This window comes from Podarcis pityusensis (assembly GCF_964106645.2).
Source record: "Podarcis pityusensis genome assembly, chromosome: 10".
NCBI lineage: Eukaryota > Metazoa > Chordata > Lepidosauria > Squamata > Lacertidae > Podarcis > Podarcis pityusensis.
In genome coordinates this window covers 32,473,412-32,496,241 of record NC_138035.1, presented here as the reverse complement: position 1 = coordinate 32,496,241, position 22,830 = coordinate 32,473,412, and the positions used below count along the sequence as shown (strand labels likewise).

At 41.4% G+C, this 22,830-nt stretch overlaps 1 protein-coding gene across 1 annotated transcript; it reads right to left on the bottom strand.

The window, feature by feature from the left end:
- Positions 1-727: 727 nt before the first annotated feature.
- On the bottom strand, positions 728-22,626 carry ACO2 (aconitase 2). The gene is made up of 18 exons (XM_080971889.1): positions 22,474-22,626; positions 17,706-17,848; positions 16,149-16,407; positions 14,796-14,888; positions 13,604-13,762; positions 13,065-13,215; positions 12,023-12,127; positions 10,179-10,270; positions 9,612-9,717; positions 8,906-9,063; positions 8,721-8,794; positions 8,303-8,414; positions 7,731-7,853; positions 7,133-7,288; positions 5,547-5,738; positions 4,090-4,222; positions 2,584-2,705; positions 728-1,207 (listed from the first exon to the last, which is right to left on the bottom strand). The coding sequence occupies exons 1-18, from the start codon at positions 22,507-22,509 to the stop codon at positions 1,070-1,072; spliced, it is 2,352 nt and encodes a 783-aa protein (XP_080828015.1). The 5' UTR covers positions 22,510-22,626; the 3' UTR covers positions 728-1,069.
- Positions 22,627-22,830: the final 204 nt, after the last annotated feature.

Genomic DNA, 22,830 nt, shown 5'->3' with positions numbered 1-22,830 from the left:
TGTCATTTTCTGTGCAGTAATTCAAAATTGCATTACATTTTAAAACATTTAACTGCAGTTGAAGGAAGAATTGGGAGGGGTATCATTCTTAGCTGTCGGTGGGGATTTTTTGCAAACTTGTTATTTTCTCAATGGGAAATTACAGCCACCCCAATGTACAGTTATCCCAAAGCCAAGATACTACAGTATCCAATGGGTGTTCCAGCAGAGGTCTAGCAAGTATGTTAGATTTCTAACCTAGGGGGATTCATTCCCCTTTTTGAATAGTTGTAGCCAGGGGAAAACTCCAATAGCAGGTTTACCTAGTGTGCTATATTATGTTGCAATTTTATTGTACAATTGTTTATTCCTTTTAAAACCAGATATTGAAGAAAGTATCAAAATAAGAAAGCATGAAGAGGAGCAGAGAGATATGTAAAACAAGGATAGGTATGGAAATTCCTGCCAAATGGGAGTAAAATCCCCTGGAATTGGGAAATCTTAATACTGTATTGGTTCAATATTGCAACAGGTGCTGCGCCCTATATCAAGATATTTACTGAAACCTTTAAGACAAACAAAATTCTAACTAAAATGAAGATTCCACAAAAGCTACTTGATTCTACATAGAGGCCACATTCTAGGATTTATAGTATGCTTCCTGATGGACTCCTCAACCGCATATTACAGCCTATATCCACTACGAAGCTGAGCAGAGTGCTAGTAGGAATACTAAATGAAGACTAGATGAGTCAGTCACAATCTTTATTTTGTTTTCCACAAGAACAATAATCTTCTAATGCTTTATCCTTTTGCCATCACTGAAATGATCGGGCAGAAAAATCATCAGGAAATATAAATACAAAGCAATATGGGACAACTGAAATGCACCAAACATAGGCAGCTATGGAAGCCAGAACCTGATAATGCAAAAATGAGTACTCTCATTAATGTCAGCAAGTGAGTACTGTAATAAAGGGGAAGCTAAGTTAACATTTGATCACAGACATTAATTGTCAAGAATTGTAGTGGAATTGCACTTTTATAGAGACAGTCATCAGGTCCACTGGATGTGTGTACTTGTGTAGGTTCAGTGCTTCTGCAGCTCTTTCATTCTGTTGAGTGCGCTACCAGCTTGGAACCACTCAATCTGAGTCTCATTGAAGGTATGGTTCAGAACAATTGTTTCTTGGCTCCCGTTAGGATGCTTAATGATGCATTTCAGGGGCTATGAAGGAAAGGAGAGAAATTAGAAGTCTAGGACTAGGTTAAGTATCTCAGTTTGTTCCGTCAGACTGCTAAAGGCATCATTTATCAGTTACTCTGGTCAAAAAATGCATTTGATTTTTCTTCCAGTTTTTTTGCAAGCCGAATTGAGTCTAAGAGGTGAGATACCCAGATCTTTTGTTTTAAAGGACTATCCATTTAGTTAACATAATTCTCAACTCAGGTCTACATAAAACATGACTTGCCTACTTATCTGTACAGTGGTACCTCGGGTTAAGAACTTAATTTGTTCTGGAGGTCTGTTCTTCACCTGAAACTGTTCTTAACCTGAAGCACCACTTTAGCTAACGGGGCCTCCTGCTGCTGCTGTGCTGCCACTGCACGATTTCTGTTCTCATCCTGAAGCAAAGTTCTTAACCCGAGGTACTGTTTCTGGGTTAGCGGAGTCTGTAACCTGAAGCGTATGTAACCCGAGGTACCACTGTATTGCAGATCATGTATCCAGTTAACATTAGCTAGACATTATGGGTAAAGATCAGAGCTCAAATGCAAGAATTCTATGCAAAAGACCCAAAAATCTGTCCCAAAATAAATTATGCATTTTCCAGATAATTTTAAAGCATTTATGAACTGCTGGATATTTCAAAATCTCTAAGTGGTATACAAAACTACAATAGTAAAAAAGTGTCAATAAAACAAAAAGCAAAACAGCAAACATAGCATTATAAATACAGAATTCGGCAATATAAGGGTCCAGTCCTATGGGTCAGAGAATTTCTGGGCAAAAAGGTCTGCCTTTACAAGATTTTACACTTTGATCTGCAGCAAAATATTTGCAGTGTTTTATGGGAAAAGAGGAAGCTGGAACCATAAGCACAGAAAAGCACTTGGATACTGTACAAAGTAAAGAAGTCCATCCATTCAATCTAGCCAAGATTCTAGATTTCTAATACAGTCGTACCTTGTTTTGTGGCCAGGGTCCATTCCAGAGCCCAGGCCGCTAGCCGAAAAGGATGCAGGCAAAGTGCCGCGTCTGTGCATGTGTGTGGAGCGGTTTGCGCTTCTGTGCATGCATGAGCGGCAAACTCGGAAGTAAACCGTTCCGGTACTTCTGGGTTTGCCACGGACATTCTCCGGAATGGATGCTAGACAAGGTGGACGTTCACAAAGGTATTACTGTATATTGCTTGTTCAGGTGCCTCTGAGAAATCCAGAATATCTGAACTGCATTTTTTTAAAAAATTAGAAGTTCTTTAGAAATTGATCTACTCAAGTGGAACAATATATATACAGCTGATATATACAGCTGTATACTACAAATATGCAGCAGAAAAGCAGGGAGAGGAAGGACTATTGCTGAGAAACTGTGGCCATTACCTTTCCAGGAGCAAAATCTTTCAGACCCACAATACTGAGCTTGTCCACAGGGTGGATCTTGTCATAATCAGCTGGATCAGCAAAGGTTAGTGGCAGGAGGCCTTGCTTCTTCAGATTGGTTTCTGTTAAGAACATTGGACTTAAAACAGTCAGCAGAACACTTTCAAGACACATTCTAGCAGCCTGTTGCAAGAATTAACTGAATGATTTTTCAATGTAGTCTATATTTCATCTACAGAAGCAGTAACAGATATCCTAGCAAGCAAAATTATTAAATGTGACTGAAGAAACAAAGGGAAGCAAGTCTCTATATCCCAAAGGCAAATCATTTAAGATTTTCAACTGGAACTGTTAACCCACTTGCATGCACTACTCCAGCTTTCTAAATGTGCAGCCAATAGAAATAGTTTTGTTACTTTAACATGCCACTGAACACATGAGCAGTTTTTCAGGGAGAAAGTATATAGAAGGAATTTAAGTCTAAAGGCCTAGGATTATAGTTTGAGGAGTTGACACCAGAATAAGGAACTCCCTGAATTGGGGACCATTTCTTTACAACAAAATAATCATGGAAGGGTCCTCTTTTCCCTTACTACGTGTACACAATTATCTGCAATGAGAGTTCAACAAACTAGAGAGAAGATAAGAATATTAACTTCTATATTGTTGGATTCAATACATGAGATCAGTGAACACAGACGGTACCATTAGCCATTTGGATATAAGCATTTAGAGGTCTAAATCTGTTACCAAATGCCATAAAAAGTAGATGACTCAGAGCATGATTAAAACAGAATCACACTGTTGCAGCATCCAACATTCTGCACTTCAACTGTAATAATAAACTACAGCAAGCTGCAAAAGAGGTAAAATGCTACTACTTATAATTTAACTCAATACTTCAACACACAATTAGTAACCCCTATTATCTGGCACTCTTTATCCACTTTCAGTGTTCTGAATTGTGCTGGCGGTCCACCATATGGGATTCATCCCATTCCTTTTTAGACAAAACCACAACTAGAAAACTATCTAGATCATACATAATCCTATGGGTCTGGTTTGTCAGCAAGAAGTCCAGTACATCCTATCCTCACGGTCCCTTTCTCCCCCAACCACTTTGCTATTAAATTTTGTTTAGGGCAACTACAAAGACAGAGATGCCACACTACATGCGCCAGGGTTTCCACAGCTGGCTGTTCACAGTGACACCAGCTCTCCTCCAGGGAATCCCTCTGAACCGTCCTGATGTAACTAAAGCACAAAAACTAAGCTGATTACTCTCCACTTTGGACATGTAAGTTTTGATATATATGGTGAAAGGATCTTGAGTACAACCGAGGTGATACACATTTACAGAAAACCACTAGTGCATAGCTGTGGATCTAAGCATGTATGCACCCACAAGTTCCTAAGGGAGCAAATGTTTGGATTTGGACAAAAAGCCAACTGTACGTATAACCTCCGTATCACTTCAGTTGGCTCTATAAAAAGTGGGGTTCTCACCATGAATCCTGGCAAAGCTCTTGACAATGATGGCTCTTCCTCCAAGATGTCGTGGTTCCAGTGCCGCGTGCTCCCGACTTGAGCCTTCACCGTAGTTTTCATCCCCAACCACTACCCAGTTAATACCTTCTTTCTGTGAACAAAGCAGATGCATACACACAAAACATTTAGTATTCAGAAAGAAAGAGACTGCTGTGGCAAAGCAGGAATGAAGGTTTATCCCAGGACTTATCAGACACTCGAACTCAGGACAAAAGGGAGAAACGTGCTCAGAGGAAGGCACGTTTGGCAAACCCTCACCATGATCAACTCCTGCCTGGAAACCTATGTCCCCACTGTGGAAGGACGTGTTGATCCAGAACTGGGCTCCACAGTCACTTACAGACACACTGTTAAGACTAAGTTCATGGAAGACAATCTTATTCGGCTATGAGTGATCGCCAGAGAATAAGAATAAGATGTCATGTAATCTTTTGAAGGAAAAGAAGACTGAAGGCCATGAATTGTAGCAGCAAGTCACATGAAGGCAATCAGAATAGGAAACTACTGGACAGAGTTAAGTTTCTTTTGCACGTAAGTAAGAAGAGAAGAGAAGAGCTAAAAATGCTTCCTTAGTTCCTGTGGTTAAAACTGGGGGCATCCAAGGACTTATAACTCCTCTTTCCTACCCAGACCTTTCCCTATGTTGCATTTATTTAGTTTGGTTAATTTATTCTACTATAGTTAATTAGTTCAATTGTAACAAACAATATTTCATTAAAGAATGCTGTTGCACTCATGTCTTGCTTGCAGGCTGCCCACACATGCATCTAGGTGGCCACTGAGAACAGGATGCTGATCTAGGTGGGACTCGGGTCTGATCCAAGCAGAACTCTTCTCAGGTTCTTATTTTAATATCCCACTTTTCAGGGCACAGTGCTTCCAATAAAACGTACAAATAATTTCAGCACATTAAACACACACAAAATGAGTAAAACCAACATGTGACAAGCCATATGGAGCCATCACACAGGGCAGCAAGTAGCAGATAGCCCTGTTGAGGGGACATTCCAGCTGGAATCTTTATTATTACTTACATTCCTATACACTATACCTTCCCTCTTAAAGGAGACTCCTCTCCTTCCTCTCATGGGATCCTTCTTACAGGACAGTTGATGGTAGCTTGGCCCTGGATATAAGTTCTGACCAAACCCACTGGAGTCCTTGGCTCCAGAGCATCCTCTAGTGTCTAGAAGTGGAACAGCAGCCTTTTTTGCAGGACATTGTGCCTGAAGCACAGTAGCTACAGTATATGGTGGCGTTTATACAATTGCAGGACAGTCGAGAGGAGATTTTATTCCTGCTTTATGGTGTTTAAAGTGCAGAAATGAGTTTTGAGAAGGAAGCAATGCTATTTGTGAGAATGTGGCTAGGAACTATTCACCTTCGTACCCCTGTGGTGCTTAGAGAAGTCTCACCTTGTAGTAACGGGCTGTGTCAGGAACAGGACCAAACTCCTGGGTTAATGCGTTTCTCACTGTGTTGGCCTTATCGTTCTCAATATTTATGGCTCCAATCAGCAGGTTGTTTGAAATATTGTCCAGATGGCCACGGAATTTGAGCCAGGGACCTGCTGCTGAAATGTGGTCAGTGGTGCATTTACCTTTCACCTGGAATACAAGTTAAGAGAAACTCGGTATAAAGAATGAGCATTTTGACAACATGAGGTATGTTTCAGTTTCAAGGGCTTATTGTGTATTGTATTATTTAAATATTTTAAAACTGCACTTTCATATAAAATATTGCAAGGTGGTATGCAACTTAAGAACAGAACGCGACAATAAAAAACACATCAGTACAAGCGGCTTGGCAAAGAATCTCACATTTGAAAGGCATGCCTGAATAATAGCTTTCAGAAGATGCCCGAAAGCAAGGATGACTCTTACTGAACCTCTACTGCTAGGGGTTTCCACAGGACAGGGTGTGCTGCACTATAGGTTTGGTCCCCAGCAGAGGCTAGCTGAACTTCAGGGGTATGTGGGACTACCAGATTGCCCAATCGGAAGACCTTGGTCACCAGATGGACCAGAAACCAGATGGTCCTTTAAGGTATTTGAAGGCAAAGTTGTTTAGGGCTTTGTGGGTTAACACAAGAACCTTGAACCTGGCCTGGCTGCAAATTGGTAACCAGTGCAGCTATCTCATCATCAAGCGACATGTGCTTCTGTGCTAGTATCCAACTAAGTTCTAATTGGAACCGACTCATTGAAATTAAGGGACCTAATTCATGGTCCTTATTTTCAATGGTTCAACCCTGAGTAGAACTATCACTGGATACAACCCTATATGATCAAAAGGAGATATGCTTTTTTTATTCCCATTTGTTTTAAGTTATATAGAGGACTACTGCAAGCTTTGGGGTTTCCAATTCCCCAATTTAGTATTCTTAGCATCCTTTGATTTTCATGCCACTGTGGAGATTCCATATGTTTAATCCTGTCCATACCCAACTTTTGCCTAGATCTTCCATTAAAATGTACTGAATTGGCAAACGGTTAAACCTCATAATCACAAGAGATTAGCTGAAAATTATCAGTGGAACTTACCCTTGAATACTGTGGTTGGGGTCATTGTGCTTGTGATATAAAGTTCAAGAACCCACCTTATAAATTATGGGCTGCGAGTTGCCAGGAACATTTGGATATGTAGCACAATTACATTTTTAAAAAATCTTCCAATAAAAGCTCTGCTGTTTAAATCTACCCTGAAGACTGATTCCGCTGGTGGGAAATTTAGGCATCACACATTGTTGGCATCTGTCTGTCCCGCGAGACAAAGGTGTATGCCTCCAGGGGTGAAGCCAAATCGCTGCGTTAGCAGCACCGAAGTGACCTCCCTGGGGTGCAAGCCTGGGCAGTGTGCATGGAGGTCTCCAGCAGAAGAATACCTCAGAACATCCCTGAAGTGTGTGACACTGGACCCTTGGAAGCAGGCATTCCCAATTCCAGCGGTGAGTGGACAATTAATAGTTCCCATCCCTACCCAGGCTCCCTCCCCTCCTTACTTTTATGAGAATTAACATGTCTTCAAGGTCCTTGCCATTCCACTTGTCAAAGGGCTCAAGGAGCTGCAAGCGCTGACTAGTGGGGCTCACATCCACATGCTGGCTGCTGCCATCCTTGGGGGGGTGCTGATAGGTGTCCTGTCCTGGGTCAAATTCCTGAAGGAAATTATTATTAAAAGCAAAGGGATGTAAGGAGGAAGCCAACCTTATCCAGAAGAGAGAGAAAACCCAAATTCATAGTATTCAGGCAAGGCCACATATTTTGTATTTCAGGGTCACAAAGAAAGGGTATCTCAAGGAATTCCCCCATCAGTCATCTCTCTGCTCAGCCATCTTCAGGTGTTCCTTGAATCATGTGGTCTTCCCTAGTTTGACTGCCTGCTCCCACCTCCCACATCTATCTCACTCAGATAAGACAACCGTCTCTGTCCAGTGGGATTACTAGTCATGTTCTGCACACCACCTTAAGAACATTTTCATATTTAAACAGCTATACTGAGGCAAAAACATTGTTTCCAATGCATTGTCCTTTAATAATTTTCCTACCAATTGGTGATGTAAGATGGGAAGCAAGTTTGACAAGAAGTGGGAAGGTTACCAGTCTGGGCAGCTCGTCAGCATCAGGTGGCTCAAGTTTGAACTTCTTTCCATCAGAACCTGTCAGGAAGTCTACCTCTGGGTTAAATTTCAGGGTGCCGGCAAGTGATAGGGCTGTTACAATCTGAAAAAAAGTATCTGTTATGGGTGAGAGAGAAGCCCATTTCCTAAATTTCATTCTATTCTGTCACTCTAAAAATTCCAATCTAATTTTTTTTACCATAATTCAGACATCTCACAAGGAAATACTTGTTAGGGAAAGCCTACTATTAGCATGAAATGTGAGGGTACAAGGAAGACTTATCTGCTCAAGATTGAAACCAACCCTGACTAAACTGCATAATCTCCTCACCTTAATTTCAAGTGAACAACTATTTGTATTCTCATTTTGAGAAGACTTGTGGGCCACTAGGTTTTAAAGCACAAGGAAGCTATCCACAATTCTTATACTTCCCCCGCTTGAGCTCTGGAGCTTTCAAAGGCCCACTTATCCTTTTCCCAAAGGAAATGCAGCAGGTCCAGTTTCTGATGCCTACCTCTCCCCTTGTAGAATAAACCTGATGCATACTATACCTCTGGTGAAGTTACAAAAGCATGTGTTTCTGGGTTGGCATCATTGCGACCAGTGAAATTTCTGTTGTAGGAGGTAACAATTGTATTCTTTTCTCCCTTTTTCGTATCCTTTCTGCAAAGTCAAGCAAAAGAGAAAGGCTTGTCAAGATCTACAGAAATTGTAAAACCTGAAGCTATGAACAGCTAGCTGTTCACGGCCCACGTGCAAAGCTTTGTATTGCTCTGCAACCAGCGTTCCCAAAGCTGTGCTGAAAAACAATTTAAAACATCTTCTTCGCGCTAACCAGTTCATTTGAGACCTGGAAGAACGATCTCTGCTTGCAAATTTTTGCTTTATCTGCATTCATGCATTTATTTCATTTCCAATGTAAAAGGATTCATTTCTTATGGGAAATCAGTTTAATGCATTCCCTCTTACCGGTCCCACTGGCCTATGCATGGCCCGCAAGCATTGGCAAGAACCACTCCACCAACGTCACGCAGGATTTTCGACTGAAGAAGGTAAAGAACAGAATTAGCCAATAGAAAACTATGTGGCGGTCTTCATCTTAACTCTTCAGGAGGCATATACTGGCCACGATGCGCCATCGCAAGAGTACTCACATAGCCATCCCTCTCAATGGTGGCCCGGATCTGCTCTGATCCAGGTGTGATGGTGAACTGAGACTTGCACTTCACCCCGTGAGCAAGCGCTTGCTTTGCCACAGCGGCAGAGCGCCCCATGTCCTCGTAGCTGGAGTTGGTGCAGCTACCAATCAGACCTGTGCACATGAGATGGAAAAGTCAGAAACAGACCTCCAAATGTTTAACCTCACCCACAAGTCCTGTTAAAAAAAGAAAGAAATTAAAGAAACATGTAACATATCAGTACTCATTTTGCCGGAGATTTCCAAGCTAGGCTCTCTGCTTAACCTCTAGTATCTTAGAACAACACTTAAAGAGAAAAACAGCCGGCTTCCCCTTGGAATTAAATTTGAGAGTGAAATAGCTCAAGCATGCTCCTTAAAGAAAGAAAGGATGAAGACTCCTAGTGGGATACTGAATGTTCATGTTTACAGAACAGGTTTGTCACAAGAGGGTTCTGCATATTCTAGACCACAGTCAATGAGGACCTTCAAGCTCTGTTGTAGTCCCAACATGCAAGACTGGAGCTACCTGTATACTTGATAGACAGAGCATTCCTTCCAGGAACTGGCTTGATAGTTACGAAGAGCACGCTTAGAGGCAGCTGAAGTAATGTTACCTCAGTTTTCAAGGTGGAGAGAAAAGCTACCAGGAGAATCATCAGCAAGGGAAAAGTGCTACTCACCAACTCTGATATCTATTGGCCAGCCCTTCTTTTCTGCAACAGCACCAACTTCTTCTACAGTGTGTGCCAGATCTGGAGTGAAGGGCCCATTGATAAGGGGCTTCAGCTTTGGGAAGGGGGGGGGAAATGTCACAAGTAGTTGAGAAAATTCTGAATAATCACCACTACATTGCAAGAACACGATTTTTATACACAATGGCAAGACAGGAATTTTTCATGAACAAGAAGCACTTTAAAATGTTTGTTCTTAAATAGGCACTTTTAATTGAGAAGAGAAATCTAAATCTAGGAAGAATGGACCATGAAGAGCAGAATAAATGAAAAATTTAAGTCTAGGCTAGATTTTAGGAGTGAAAAGGTCAGCAAGATATGCAGTTTCCTTATTTCAAGTTGCTACAATAACTTGTCTTCTTTCCAAGTCAATATTCCCTACTGATATATAGACTAAACTTTAGAAAGGAATTGTGTCAAATCTCTTGAGCAATGTCATTTGAATATATCATCTAAAATGCCCTTGTTAGGTCTCCTACATGAACTGTTTCTTTAAAAATAGCAAGTGTATCCTACCTCGTTGAGGTTAATTTCAATCAACTGGTCATAAGGACATCCAGGATCCGGCTTCAAGTGCTCTTGGAATTCATCTGCCAAACTAGCAATCGCTGAAATCAGAGAGGGAGAAAGCTGAACGCAGAGGTCAAGAGGAGATAAACCAAAAGGCAGTCAGCAGTAAAGAACAGGTCCCTAGACTGGGCTCTCCAAAACTGGACTGATATTAATTATTCACCCTATTTTGTACATTTGACTTATGTAAAGAGATTAAAGTTACATACATTTATACACTTTGCATGTTAATTTGGAAATTTATATGCTCATACCCAATTATATGCTTGTACCCAATTTGGGACGCGGGTGGCGGTGTGGGTTAAACCACAGAGCCTAGGACTTGCCGATCAGAAGGTCGGCGGTTCGAATCCCCGCGACGGGGTGAGCTCCCGTTGCTCGGTCCCTGCTCCTGCCCACATAGCAGTTCGAAAGCACATCAAAGTGCAAGTAGATAAATGGGTACCGCTCCGGCGGGAAGGTAAACAGCGTTTCTGTGTGCTGCTCTGGTTTGCAAGAAGCGGCTTAGTCATGCTGGCCACATGACCTGGAAGCTGTATGCCGGCTTCCTCGGCCAATAAAGCGAGATGAGCACCGCAACCCCAGAGTCAGTCACGACTGGACCTAATGGTCAGGGGTCCCTTTACCTTTACCCAATTTTGCATTTTGGTTCATCATTTGAGGTTGGGCTTTGTATTTCCTTGTTTTGGGTACCTTGAATGAAACAAGCTTCATGAAGCTTTTCCACAACATGGAACTATAGTTTGATCTGAGATCCCCCATGTGGTTGTAACCCTTGGACACACCTCTCAGTAGCCAACAAGACCTCCTGTCCTTCCCATTTTCTTTTTTAAATTTAAGTTGTGGGCTTTTCTGGAGCTATTTGGTTGGGAGAGGGTTGCCTATTTTCGCAGAGTTTCCCCCCTTTTTAAAATCTGTTTAGGGGACTGTAGATGTTGTGCTTGTTTGGGGGGGAGGGGATTCTAAGCATTTTCCTTCTGTAAAATGTGCCTCCAGGCCCAAAAGGGTTGGGGACAAGGACATTTCCATTCTCCTCATGCCAGAGGAAGCACACAAACCAGGTATGTGTTATGGCTTATTTCCAATAATCTGAACCAGACTTTTCCAACCTGGTGCCCTCCAGATGTTGCTGGACAACAATTTCCATCATCCCTGATCATTGTTCATGCTGGCTGGGACTGGTGGGAGATTTAGTTCACCAACAGCTGGAAGGCATCAGGTTGGAGAATGGAGCTCTGAGTCGTGGTTTATAAAACTGGCACAGTTATGTTTTAATCAACAATAAAGTTAATTCATTCTAGCTACATTTACTTAAGAGGATTGTAACTGCATAGCATAAGTCACCTTCTACAAGAGCCCTGACCAGTTGATGTTTGCCTAAAACAAACATGAACGGAGGAAAGGACACAAGCTGCAACTCTGCACCAGGTTAAACAACATGACACAGTCCCATTCTCCTTCTCCCCGTCCCCCATCCCATTCTCAATAGCCTACCATCTCTGTTCAGTTAAACAATTTAAGGGAGCAACCCTTTGAATTCATGATTTGCTTTATCCCATTAACTCATGAAATGAATTTCTTCTAGAGCTTCATTTCCTTAGGTATTTCCCAGAAGTCCTCTTGGCTTTGCAGTATGTTGGAAATTAAAATCCATTTAATTAGAATAAGATACAAACAGCCAGCAAATGAAAGATGTAATTTCACACAAGGCAGAACAGTGAAGAAAAGGGGGGGGGCGGAAATGCCTTCCGTTTTGTATGACCCCTTGACATATTTCCACAAGTTCTTACCTGCTCGTCCAGTCTTGGACAAGTATGTTTTCATCCGGTTATTGTAAGGGAAGACTGAAGTGGTGGCACCAATCTCAGCTCCCATATTGCAGATAGTTGCCATTCCTGTGGTTGAAAGAGGTGATCCATACCACAAGTGAGATTGGAACCCAAGTAATTAAAGCCATTTGCAAGTCAGTATACTGACCTGTTACAGTCCATCATTTTACTTATGAGTTTATAAACAGCCAAGAGCCAGATATTACTGCTCATTAAATAGGAAAATCTCTCTTAAAAAGAGAGATTTGCTATGCAGTAAAAAACTAGATAGTTTGATAAATACACTAGTTCTACTGCAATCCCTTCCTCTTCTAATAGCAGTAATACTGTCTTTTCCAAGAAAACAAGTCACATTTTATTATCAATGACTATTAAAAAAATTATTCTATAGATTTACATGTATTTTTAGTACAGGACCCAGGTAGTGACCAAACACAACCACCTGTGTACCGCTTCTGGATAGCACCTTTGGGGCATGAAGACATGAATTTACAGAAAAGCAAGCCTCACTTGAGCCACTTGGAGCCATCAGACCTATGAAACTGCCACTCCTGGCTAGGGCTGGGTGATATCTGGTTTTCAACATCGCGATATATCACAGCTAAACACTGCAATATTTCAATAGATCATGATACAGTATCTGAAATAATTGATTCCTGGAGCTATGTAGAGGTGAACATGGCAATGTCCTGGCAACTGCTACTACTTATGGGTCTAATTCTGAAACTGATAAATGTTTACTTACCTTTAGCATATTGTTACAACTGCTATGTTATAGTATTACTGTACCGATAATGTTTAATGTTTAAATTAGGGATTAATACATAGATTCTTCTGTATCACACTGCTGATCTACTTAGCCAATGGCTGCTTGTCGTGTTCTAATTCCACTCCCAAGGACCAACAATTTCTTTCCATCCTCAGTCACTGATCTGACCATTACCACCAGCTCCCAAACCTTCATGGTCCAAAATTTTCTAGATCTAAGGTGCTTTTTTCCTACCTGTGCAAGAGATGGAGTCAACGCCAGGCCCATGATACTCTATAATAGCTCCTGTGCCACCTTTCACAGTAAGTATGCCAGCCACTTTCAGGATCACATCTTTAGGAGAGCTCCAGCCAGACAGCGAACCTGTCAGTTTTACACCAATTACCTGAAGAACCAAATAAAATGAGTTAGCAGAAAGAGTCACTTCCAAAAATAAGTATGCAGATTCAGTTTCTCAAATGGCTGTTTACTAATATCCTTATTGCAAATATAAGAGAGATTCTTGGAGCAGAGATTCACATTCCTTATCTGCTATTAAGCTCAGGTATGCTTAACTAAAGTTAGTGGCATCAGCGTATCTTCCAAGCTGCAAGAATAAGAAAAAGGGAAGAGTGGAAATTCAGAGTTTCCACTTGCAAGCAATAGCTATACATTTACACCAGCATATTTTGATATTGTAAAATCCCCCCTTTTTTTCCTTTAGAAAGAACCCTCTTGTTCACCTATCCCAACTGTCTGCATGGAGGCAACGTTTATATGCTCCACTGTCTCACCTTTGGGCATTTGAGCTCCCAGGGGATTCCTGCCATGACATCAACTGCATCAGCTCCACCAACTCCAATGCAGATTGCACCCAAGCCACCACCATTGGGGGTATGGGAATCTGTGCCAATAAGCATAACACCAGGATAGGAATAGTTCTCCAGGATGATCTGAGAAAGAAGGAGAGATTTATGTAGACAAACTCAGCAGGACTCTTAAGGTGATGTAATAACTACCAAAATGGTTTGGAAACTTTTCTAGTACTAAAGCAGATTCAGAAGGGTCAATCAGTTTGGGCTGGCTATGAGTCATGCTCATCAGGGTAGGGAAGAAAGAAGCCATCAGTAAGGGACACAAGAGGAGCTTGCTGACACAATCAGATGAATTTAAAGGCTTCCATCTCCTAAGTTTCCCCTTGAACTCCTGCTCTCTAAAAATTCATAGTTAATTACAAGAATACAAAGCTCAAAAAATACTATGACCAGTTAACCTCAAGGTCAAATCTAATAGGATATATTAAAGGCCTTTCTACCAGGCCAAAGGAAAACTAATGTTACATTAAAAGAGTGAGTTCTGCCACAGAAAATACCACAGTTTAATTGTGGAGAGCACAAATCCATTGCTGCCCCTTCTCAAGTCCCTGCTTTCAAAAATGAATTTCAGCAGGAAAAAAACATGCAAGTGACATGGTGCAGTGTCCAACTCTGCAATTCTAACCTGTCAACTTTCTCTTAAATTTGCGACTACAAGGGAAAAAACGCTGGATTTTGGAGACCCCCCCCAAAAAAAGACACACCCTTCCAATGGTGTTCTAGAAAACAAAATATCAAATTACACTCTGATCAGCATGACCTTGAATGGACAGCTGGAAGATTTGTCCAGAACGGCACACATTAGTCACCCTGCAGGACCACATGTCCAAAAAAAGTTGCATGTTCTTCTCATATGAAAGATTGAAAATCATCCACACAAAGGATGTCACAAAGTACAGAGAGTTATTTCTGGGGATGGGCTATGCCTAAGCATCTCCAGGTAGAGCAGGGAAATACCTCCGCCTGAAACTCTGGAGAGTCACTGCCAGTCAAGGTGGCCAATATTGAGCTGGGCAGACCAACGGTCTAAAACAATGCAAGTCTGCCTCCTATGTTCCTAAACCATATGTACTAAAGTTCTGTTCTTGCTGCTAAGGAAGAAAGAGTTTACCTGGTGAATGATTCCTGATCCAGGTTTCCAGAAACCCACTCCATACTTGGCAGCTGCTGTGGCTAGGAAGTTGTATACTTCTTGATTAATGTCCTGTTTATACACAGACAAAAATGAAGTGCATCTGTAAAGAACTTGGTATGGTTTCTACCCCAAATAGTTAAGAGACCAGCCACCCCACTCTTCACCATAATTCCTTGATTTTACTCTGTACAGAGATTTTATTTTGAGAATGACATCCCAGTCAGATACCAAGCAGTTAGGTATTTATTTAATCTGCTGGTCGCAACTTACAATAAGTTATAATTTTCCTAGGCATATGTTGACAGGCAGGATAAATAACCAAAACCTGTCTGTTGTGTTCTAAAAAAAGGTCTGCATCCAGAGATTAATTGTATAGCTTGCATGAGTTGTATACAAATCTATTCCGTTTTCTTTTCTTTTTTGTTACGGCAAATATAAACAACTATATAATAATCAACTCTTTTCCAAACACTGCATGCTCTTCCTGTAATATACACATATATATGTATGTACATTCTTCTGAGACACATGCAAAATGAGATGCTGTGTCTGATCCCACCAATGTAATAGGCTGAGCCCATTAAAAAATAAAAACAACACCAAAGATTATAATGCATGAAGGATGATTTTCTCTGTAAATGCTGCAGTGATCTGTTTCTATGAATCAAGAGGGCACATTTGTTACATTATTCAACCTGATGTGCAACAGTCCAAATGCAGAACAAATAAAAAAAAATCACTTCTTTCCCATGCTTTTTTTGGTTACTCTCCAGATATTACTTTGCTGACTTAACGAGCAAAAAGATTCTTGAGCTGGAACATTTCAAACCCAAGAAATCACATGAGGTACCTTTATCGTAACTACAACAGTGTCTACTACAGCAGTATTGCTCTAAGTCTTACTGTTTTGGAAACTAAGGTAAACATTTCAGAGGAAGAAGCGACAAGATGGAAAGTTATTTTAAAGGGCAAGACTGGAAAATATTAAAATATGCAGGATCCTCATGGCTTGCTGGGGTCTAGGAAGGTTTTCCCTGTATTTAACAGGCTTACTTTCATTAGTTTAATGGTAGTTTAGAGGCTCTTGCTCTGTACCACCACATCCGTTTAGTCCCAACTTCCATTTTAGATGCAACCTCATGGAAAGTGGTTGCTAGGTCTGAAATGGGAATTCTGCCAGTGACTGCTAATAAGACTGCAGCATTGTGACCCATAGGTCAAAAAGGAAGAGGGATGTTCTGAAATTTCACATATTGATTTAAACAAGCCAATTATTTGGCTGCAAGCTTCCAGTAAATAAAATGCTGGTATAAAATATAAATAAATTACCTTTGCTCTTCGGAGATCTTTCTCGCCACCCAACTGAGCTTCAATCAGGTGATCACAGTGGATGGTCGAGGGCACTGCCACTCTGGGCAACCCGCTGCTGATGAACTGCAACATGGCCATCTGGGCAGTGGCATCCTGCATGGCTACACGGTCTGGCCGCAGACGCAGATATGTCTTGCCCCTCTCAATATCCTGCTTGGCAGGATCGTCTAAGTGGCCATATACAATCTTCTCTGACAGGGTAAGGGGACGGTCCAATCTGTTGGGAAGGAAACAGGGAACTTTATGTCTTCAGCTCCTTCATTTTAACCACGTCACATCTTTCAAAATGTTAACATGAGACTCATAAAGGTCCTGTCTGCAGCGCCAGGGTAGGGCAACTACAGTCCTCCAGAAAGGTTGGATTCCATTAGTCCTAGCCAGGGTTGTTAATGGTAAAAGGTCATGTGAGTTGTAGTCCCAACAACTTCTTGAGGGCCAAAAGTTCTCCACCCCTATTGTAGCCCATTACTTTATCCCAGTTCCGTCACAGGTGAAGGCTCATTGTCAGGTTCTACACGCAAGTATGTAGCTAGAGGAAAGAGCTTCAGGAGCTAATGGCTAGAAATAGTTGATCCTGATGCTGCATACACTCTAATGTTAAAGCTAACAAGGGAAAATTGTGCTCCAGAAGATTCAGGGCATGACGGAAAGCAGAGAATCCTGCAGCCCACAACTGCTTGCTCAACCAGGGTTTAAAAAGCAGGAATGTTATACCAGAACTGACTCCTAACTGTTCTATTTGGCTTCTCTAATTCTCATTTGAGATGTTTGCCCTTTTGTAAAACAAATATAAATTTGTATGACTTTCGAAGCAGTTTTTCACTCAAGTATTCACCTTCTATTTTGGGTTAAAATCTCAACTAGTTACATGATAATGGCTTGCATGAATTGATTAGGTTTCCTAGATGCTACAGGTAGGGTGGAATGACTTATGGGATCTATGGCAATAATTACCTCACAGCTCTGAAGGCGAGGGCGCTTAATGGTCATTTTTGCTTTGATCCTAAAAGTTTCGCAGCTAGGACTACTAAGGATGAACCAGTTAATGCAATTATTTTCATACTCAGATTGGTTACCAAAAGCTTGGAAGATGCAAAAATGACTATCCATAACAGAAAGTTATTTCTAGAAGCTTTATATTTTTAAATATATGCCCCCCAGAACAGAATTCCACAAGTTCACTCACCACTTTAGAGTGTTCAGTTAAAATGGCAACATTTAAAATGAAGTAAAAGAAATAAGCAAGCACTTTTTAAAATAACCTGTGCAATTAAGACTACTTTAAGCCTAAATTTTTTCTGATATTTTGAACTGAACCAGTTTTAAGAAAAAGGGGAAGAAACTGAAATTTAAAAAACTTTGCCACCACATGCATTCAAGCCTCAATACATGAAAGCTGTCCAGCAATATTCCGTATTCCACTACCACTACAAGATCTTGCATACAATTGTATTTTTGTAATAACTACTTTCCTCCCAGCCATTTAATAAGACATTTTTCAAGCTCAACTCTTACCTTTTCCGGACAATGTTGATGTTTTTCTCAAGCTTTTCATAGTTCACAAATTCACTGGGTTCAAACTGACTCATGGCCACTTTGGCCCTCTGGCACAGGACACGAGAGGCATGGTACCTCCGAACACCTTTACTCAAGGCTTGCTGAAATAAACAGATAAGGAAGTGCTTAGCTGTCACCATCAATGAAATGTAGACCTTACAATGAGAAATATGAGAAATACTTGGAAGCCACAGAATGTCAAATGCAAGATAACTCCAGCAGCTTTCACCAGCTACTGTCAACAGGATACTGGCTGCTTCCAAATGGGATTCTGGAGATTAGGGAACACCTGCAGCTACAAGAAGACTAAAAGTACCACTTTGTGAATAATGTCTTTTTTCAAGGCCCAATATGCTAAGCCACCCCCTAAATATCTCAAGCTTGCAGTAAGTACACCTCTGCACACTCTAACAGCACCTCTCCAGTTTTCCAAACAGCACTGACCACCCCAGTGCCAATCCTTGCCAGAAGTCCACCCTTCAAAGTTTGCAGCAAAGGCTTGACCAACACACACACACATGACAGGAGAGAGGTAGGAGAGAGGTGGCAGAATAGCAAACAAAAAACAAAAATTGTCCCAGCAAAAAGAAAAAAACTGGTAAATCAGGAAAAGAAATACTCATAGCCTAGTTTTCTACTTGTGGGGAGTGTTTCTCCCACACCTAACATGGGGAAGCATTAAAAAATAGGATCCCCATCTCCAATCTGAAGTAGTACAATCCATTTTAAAGCACTACTACTACTATCATCTTCTGCTGCATGTGTAGATAGACCACGTTAAAATCATAAATGTTCAGGCAGAATATATAGCTAGGCTGCCAGCTTTTAGTTAGTTCTCTTGCAAACTAACCCACCTTACAGGGTCACAGTGAGGCTAAAATGCAGATACAAATATAAAACAGAACAATTATAAAATTGTGAGGGTAGATGATTTCAGGGAAAAATTAATTGATTGCACTGGAGATCTAGAAACTCTGTTCACAGCAAAGAAGTGTCAGAATTTTGATTGCAACAGCACCATGCACAAAAGTAAGAGATTAATGTACAGTACTAATAACAGATAGGCAACCACTGCATGTATTTAATAGACAAACTTTATTTGTCAAGCAAAGATTAGCACCATTGTCAGTTGCTGTCACTATCCCTGAGCAAGCTTCCGGCTTTCAAATTTTAAGACTATTTTTAATATGAGACTGACAAACACAATACTGCAATCATAATAATGCTTATTCAGGAGTAAATCCTATTTAGTCAAATGGTACTCCCTAGTAAAGGTACTTAGGATTGTAGCCAAAGCTGTCTTTATGTCCTTGTATGACTGAAGAAGTCAGCAGATCTTAAAACAGCTTTCAGTTTCAAATCTGATCAAGTAATGGTCAGCCACCTTCACAATTTCTTGCATGTCCTGAAAAATCTCAGTACAAAATTCTACTGAGAAAGGAAGTGACTCAAGACTCCAATCCACAATTTGACTTCTCTGAGATTCATCACTTTGTGTGGAATATTAAAAACACTGAATCTACTTTGTAAGCATTTCTATGTGCAGTAAGAGGCATATCTTTATTTCAGTGCACAATTAGTTTTTCTGCCTATTGCTTTAGTTAAATGGAACTACAGTTGGACAACTGTTCACTTCATAACCCAAAATACAAATCTAGGCAACATTATGTTTGTGATTTCACTCATTTTTCTGCTCCTATTGGCATTTTGAGTGAGCAGTTCACATGCTACCTCAAAGCCATCATGACTAAAAGTACAATGCATGAGGAATGCCTCTTGCGCAATCCCACTGAAATTAGTGTGGCATTCATGTTAACAGAATTTGTTCAAGAGACATTCCAGGTAGATAGCTTAATTATGAGGGGGAAAAGGTGTTTAAGCAGCACCATTACCACTGGTCACAGGATTAAGTCTCAGTTCAGTCATAGGTCCTTGGCCAACCACAATGGCATTTTTGTAAACAGGTCAACATTACACCCCCATAAATATGTGTTCTACTTTTCCTCTTCAAACTTCTCCCCTAGTCGTACATAAAGCCTCCTAAAACAGGGGTGGCTAACCTCCAGATATTGTTGAACTCCAACTCATATCAGCTCCAGTCAACATGTCCAATAAGCCAGGGATAAGTGGAATTGTGGTCCATCAACATCTAGAAGGCCAAAGGTTAGCCATCCTTACTCTAAATACTGTTTTTAATCTTAAGATGCAATCCAAAACTTCACTGAATTTTCAGTCCCCACAGCAGTCTTTCAGAGTTGGTCTTGAAAGCCTCGTTCCATTGTTAGCTTATCGGTGTGCAATCTCTCCTACCTGAAGTTAGCATATACCTCTCAAAACTCTGACTCATTTGTTACTTTTCCAATTCTATTCTCTGCTTGCCACCACCTCCACAGTATCTTGCTTCTTAAATAAAATTGGAACTGCTACTATATACGGTATAGTTCTGACTGTGTAGTATAAAGTCACAATACAGCTAGCTTCTAGCAGCTTCCCAGTACCTTTAAAGGGAACTCTGTACAGGTGGCAACCATTTTAGAAATGTCCAACTGATGCATGATCACTGAGACATGGGTTCTTTTGAGTTTATACGTGCTCTGCCGATGTGCATGGATTCTAGGAATTGAACTCCCTTTTGAAATGGTCACCGCCTGTATCCATCAACAGTATAATATTGTGCTCATTGATGATCTACCACCTTCAGCAGCAGGGTTTATAATTGATTGGCAGCTGATGGACCAAACAGCTAGAAGATCCAGCACAAATTCCTCCCTCAGGGCTGACTGTTCAGAAGTAGCATGCAAGCCCTCTTGAATAGAAATAATCAGAGTGTGTCCCCTCCATACACTCTTACTCAATGTAAGTGACTAAGGGATAAATGGAGTGGGGGGAAACAAAACATCACTGTGCAGGGAGCTAGTTTTGATAAATAAAATAACTGTTTTCAGTATGCTGCATATTGGGTCTTCAGTGTCCCTAATATGACCTGACTTTGTATCAATGGAAGATATTGGAAGATACTGTTTCAGTGAAAATGAATGTTGAATATGTGGATTGGGCAACGTTCTTTATTATGGTCAAGCAGGCAGACTTTTCAACAAGTAGAGAGAATGAAGAGGGCTATATGAAGTAGGGGTGCCGATAAATCAATTTGTCCCACTTATACTTGGGGAAAATGAAAGCAGGTATCATACAGGCTGGTATCAGCAACAGTATCTCTTGAGTCTTCAGAACCCATTAACAAGCACCATTAAGGCCCCAATGTAAGTATTACAGTGGTACCTCGGGTTACATACGCTTCAGGTTACAGACTCCGCTAACCCAGAAATAGTACCTCAGATTAAGAACTTTGCTTCAGGATGAGAACAGAAATTGTGCTCCAGCGGCACGGTGGCAACAGGAGGCCCCATTAGCTAAAGTGGTGTTTCAGGTTAAGAACAGTTTCAGATTAAGAACGGACCTCTGGAACGAATTAAGTACTTAACCCGACGTACCACTGTATTCCCTTATGCACATGGTATCTTTCATAAACCAACAATCTTAGCTTCAAGTTCATCCTGTCTGCAGTGTTGGTGTCCATCTTGGCTGTGAGTCCTGGAAGACCTGCTCCCTGCCCTGCAGGCCTTTACCCACCTGGCCTGGGTGGGCAGGATCCTGATTGATTCCAGCTACAAAAGTTGAAGATGCTGAACAGACTCTTGGACTGGGGTACTTTTTAGGGGTTTTGTTGAGTGGGGTTGCTGCTGTAATCAGTTTTTTTTGTATCTTTATTTTAAATATTATTATTTATGTGGAAATTGTTTAATTTGTGAACTTTTGGTATTTATCGTTTGTGTCTACTTTTGTTATGTGTGTAATTATGTATTTTTTATGTTGCAAACTGTCCTGAGCATGGTTTGAACTACAGAAAGGCAGCATACAAACAAAGTTATGCATGTCCATCTCATGCCTAAGCCTGAGCTATTTGGTTGATTGAAACAAACCACTTTTTTTAAACAAAAGGTATTACAAAACATTTCAAAAAGTAACAATACATCTAACATTTACAGCTCGACTATTTGGTGCATATGTTTTACAGCAAAACATTTTTCCTCAGAAGGAAACCCCATTAGGTGGCTTGCCCAAATAAGAGTGTATACAGGATTGTAGGGCTAGAGAGGTTAAGTTCTACCTACCCAAAAGCAGTTCTGTGCATAATTTGTAGCATAAAATTTGGGGAACTATTTGTGTGAAACAAGCCACAGGGAAGAGGCCTATTGCTGAGAAGTGAATTCCTATGCCACCTACCGTGTGTAGGTTGTAAAAATCCATCTATCAATACGACTGCATGCATAACGGTACAATGCGTCGTTTATAAATGCCGAGTGTGGAGGGAAGCCAGCAGCGGCGCAGACCCCCAGTAACCTTGCCCTCACCTTGAGTTCGTGAGCGGGGCCCCACCAGACAGCACACCACCCCGGAGACAGCACGAAGCCTTCGCTAGTGTACGTGTGTTGGCATGCCAGGCCTTTCTATGGTACTGCCAAGCAAACATCCCTCCTCGCTTGCAGGGAGTCACAGGCGGGACTGGCATGGGGGACACACTGACCTACAGCGAGGAAGCGGAAGGCCTAGCCCGAAGAGCAGCGAGGGGCGCGCAGGCCTCGACCCCCACTGCCGACTCCGCCAGCTACACTCAGCTTCTACCGCTTGCTCTGCCCATAACCGACTCTACGGGAACCAGACTCACCTGTAACCGACTGACTAGGACACAGTACGGCGCCATTTTGTTCACTGACAAAGATGAAGTCGCCGCGCGATAGCGTCACACGGGGCTTTTAAAGGACGTGCCTCGTAGGCGGGGCCTAGGCCGCGCCCATCAAGTCTCCTTTTAAATAGAAGCGGGCGCGTGGAAACAAAGTACTTCCGGAGGCGTGACTTCTCCACAGGAAACCGGTTTCCTCGTCAATAATAGTACATAGTGATAAGAAAATGCAGAGAAGTCCACCTTTAAAAAAATTGGAAATTTCCGGGTTTACCTGGGCATACGTATTCTCTGTCCCACTACAATAGTACCGAAATTAAGGCTGCCTGTACAAATCAATGG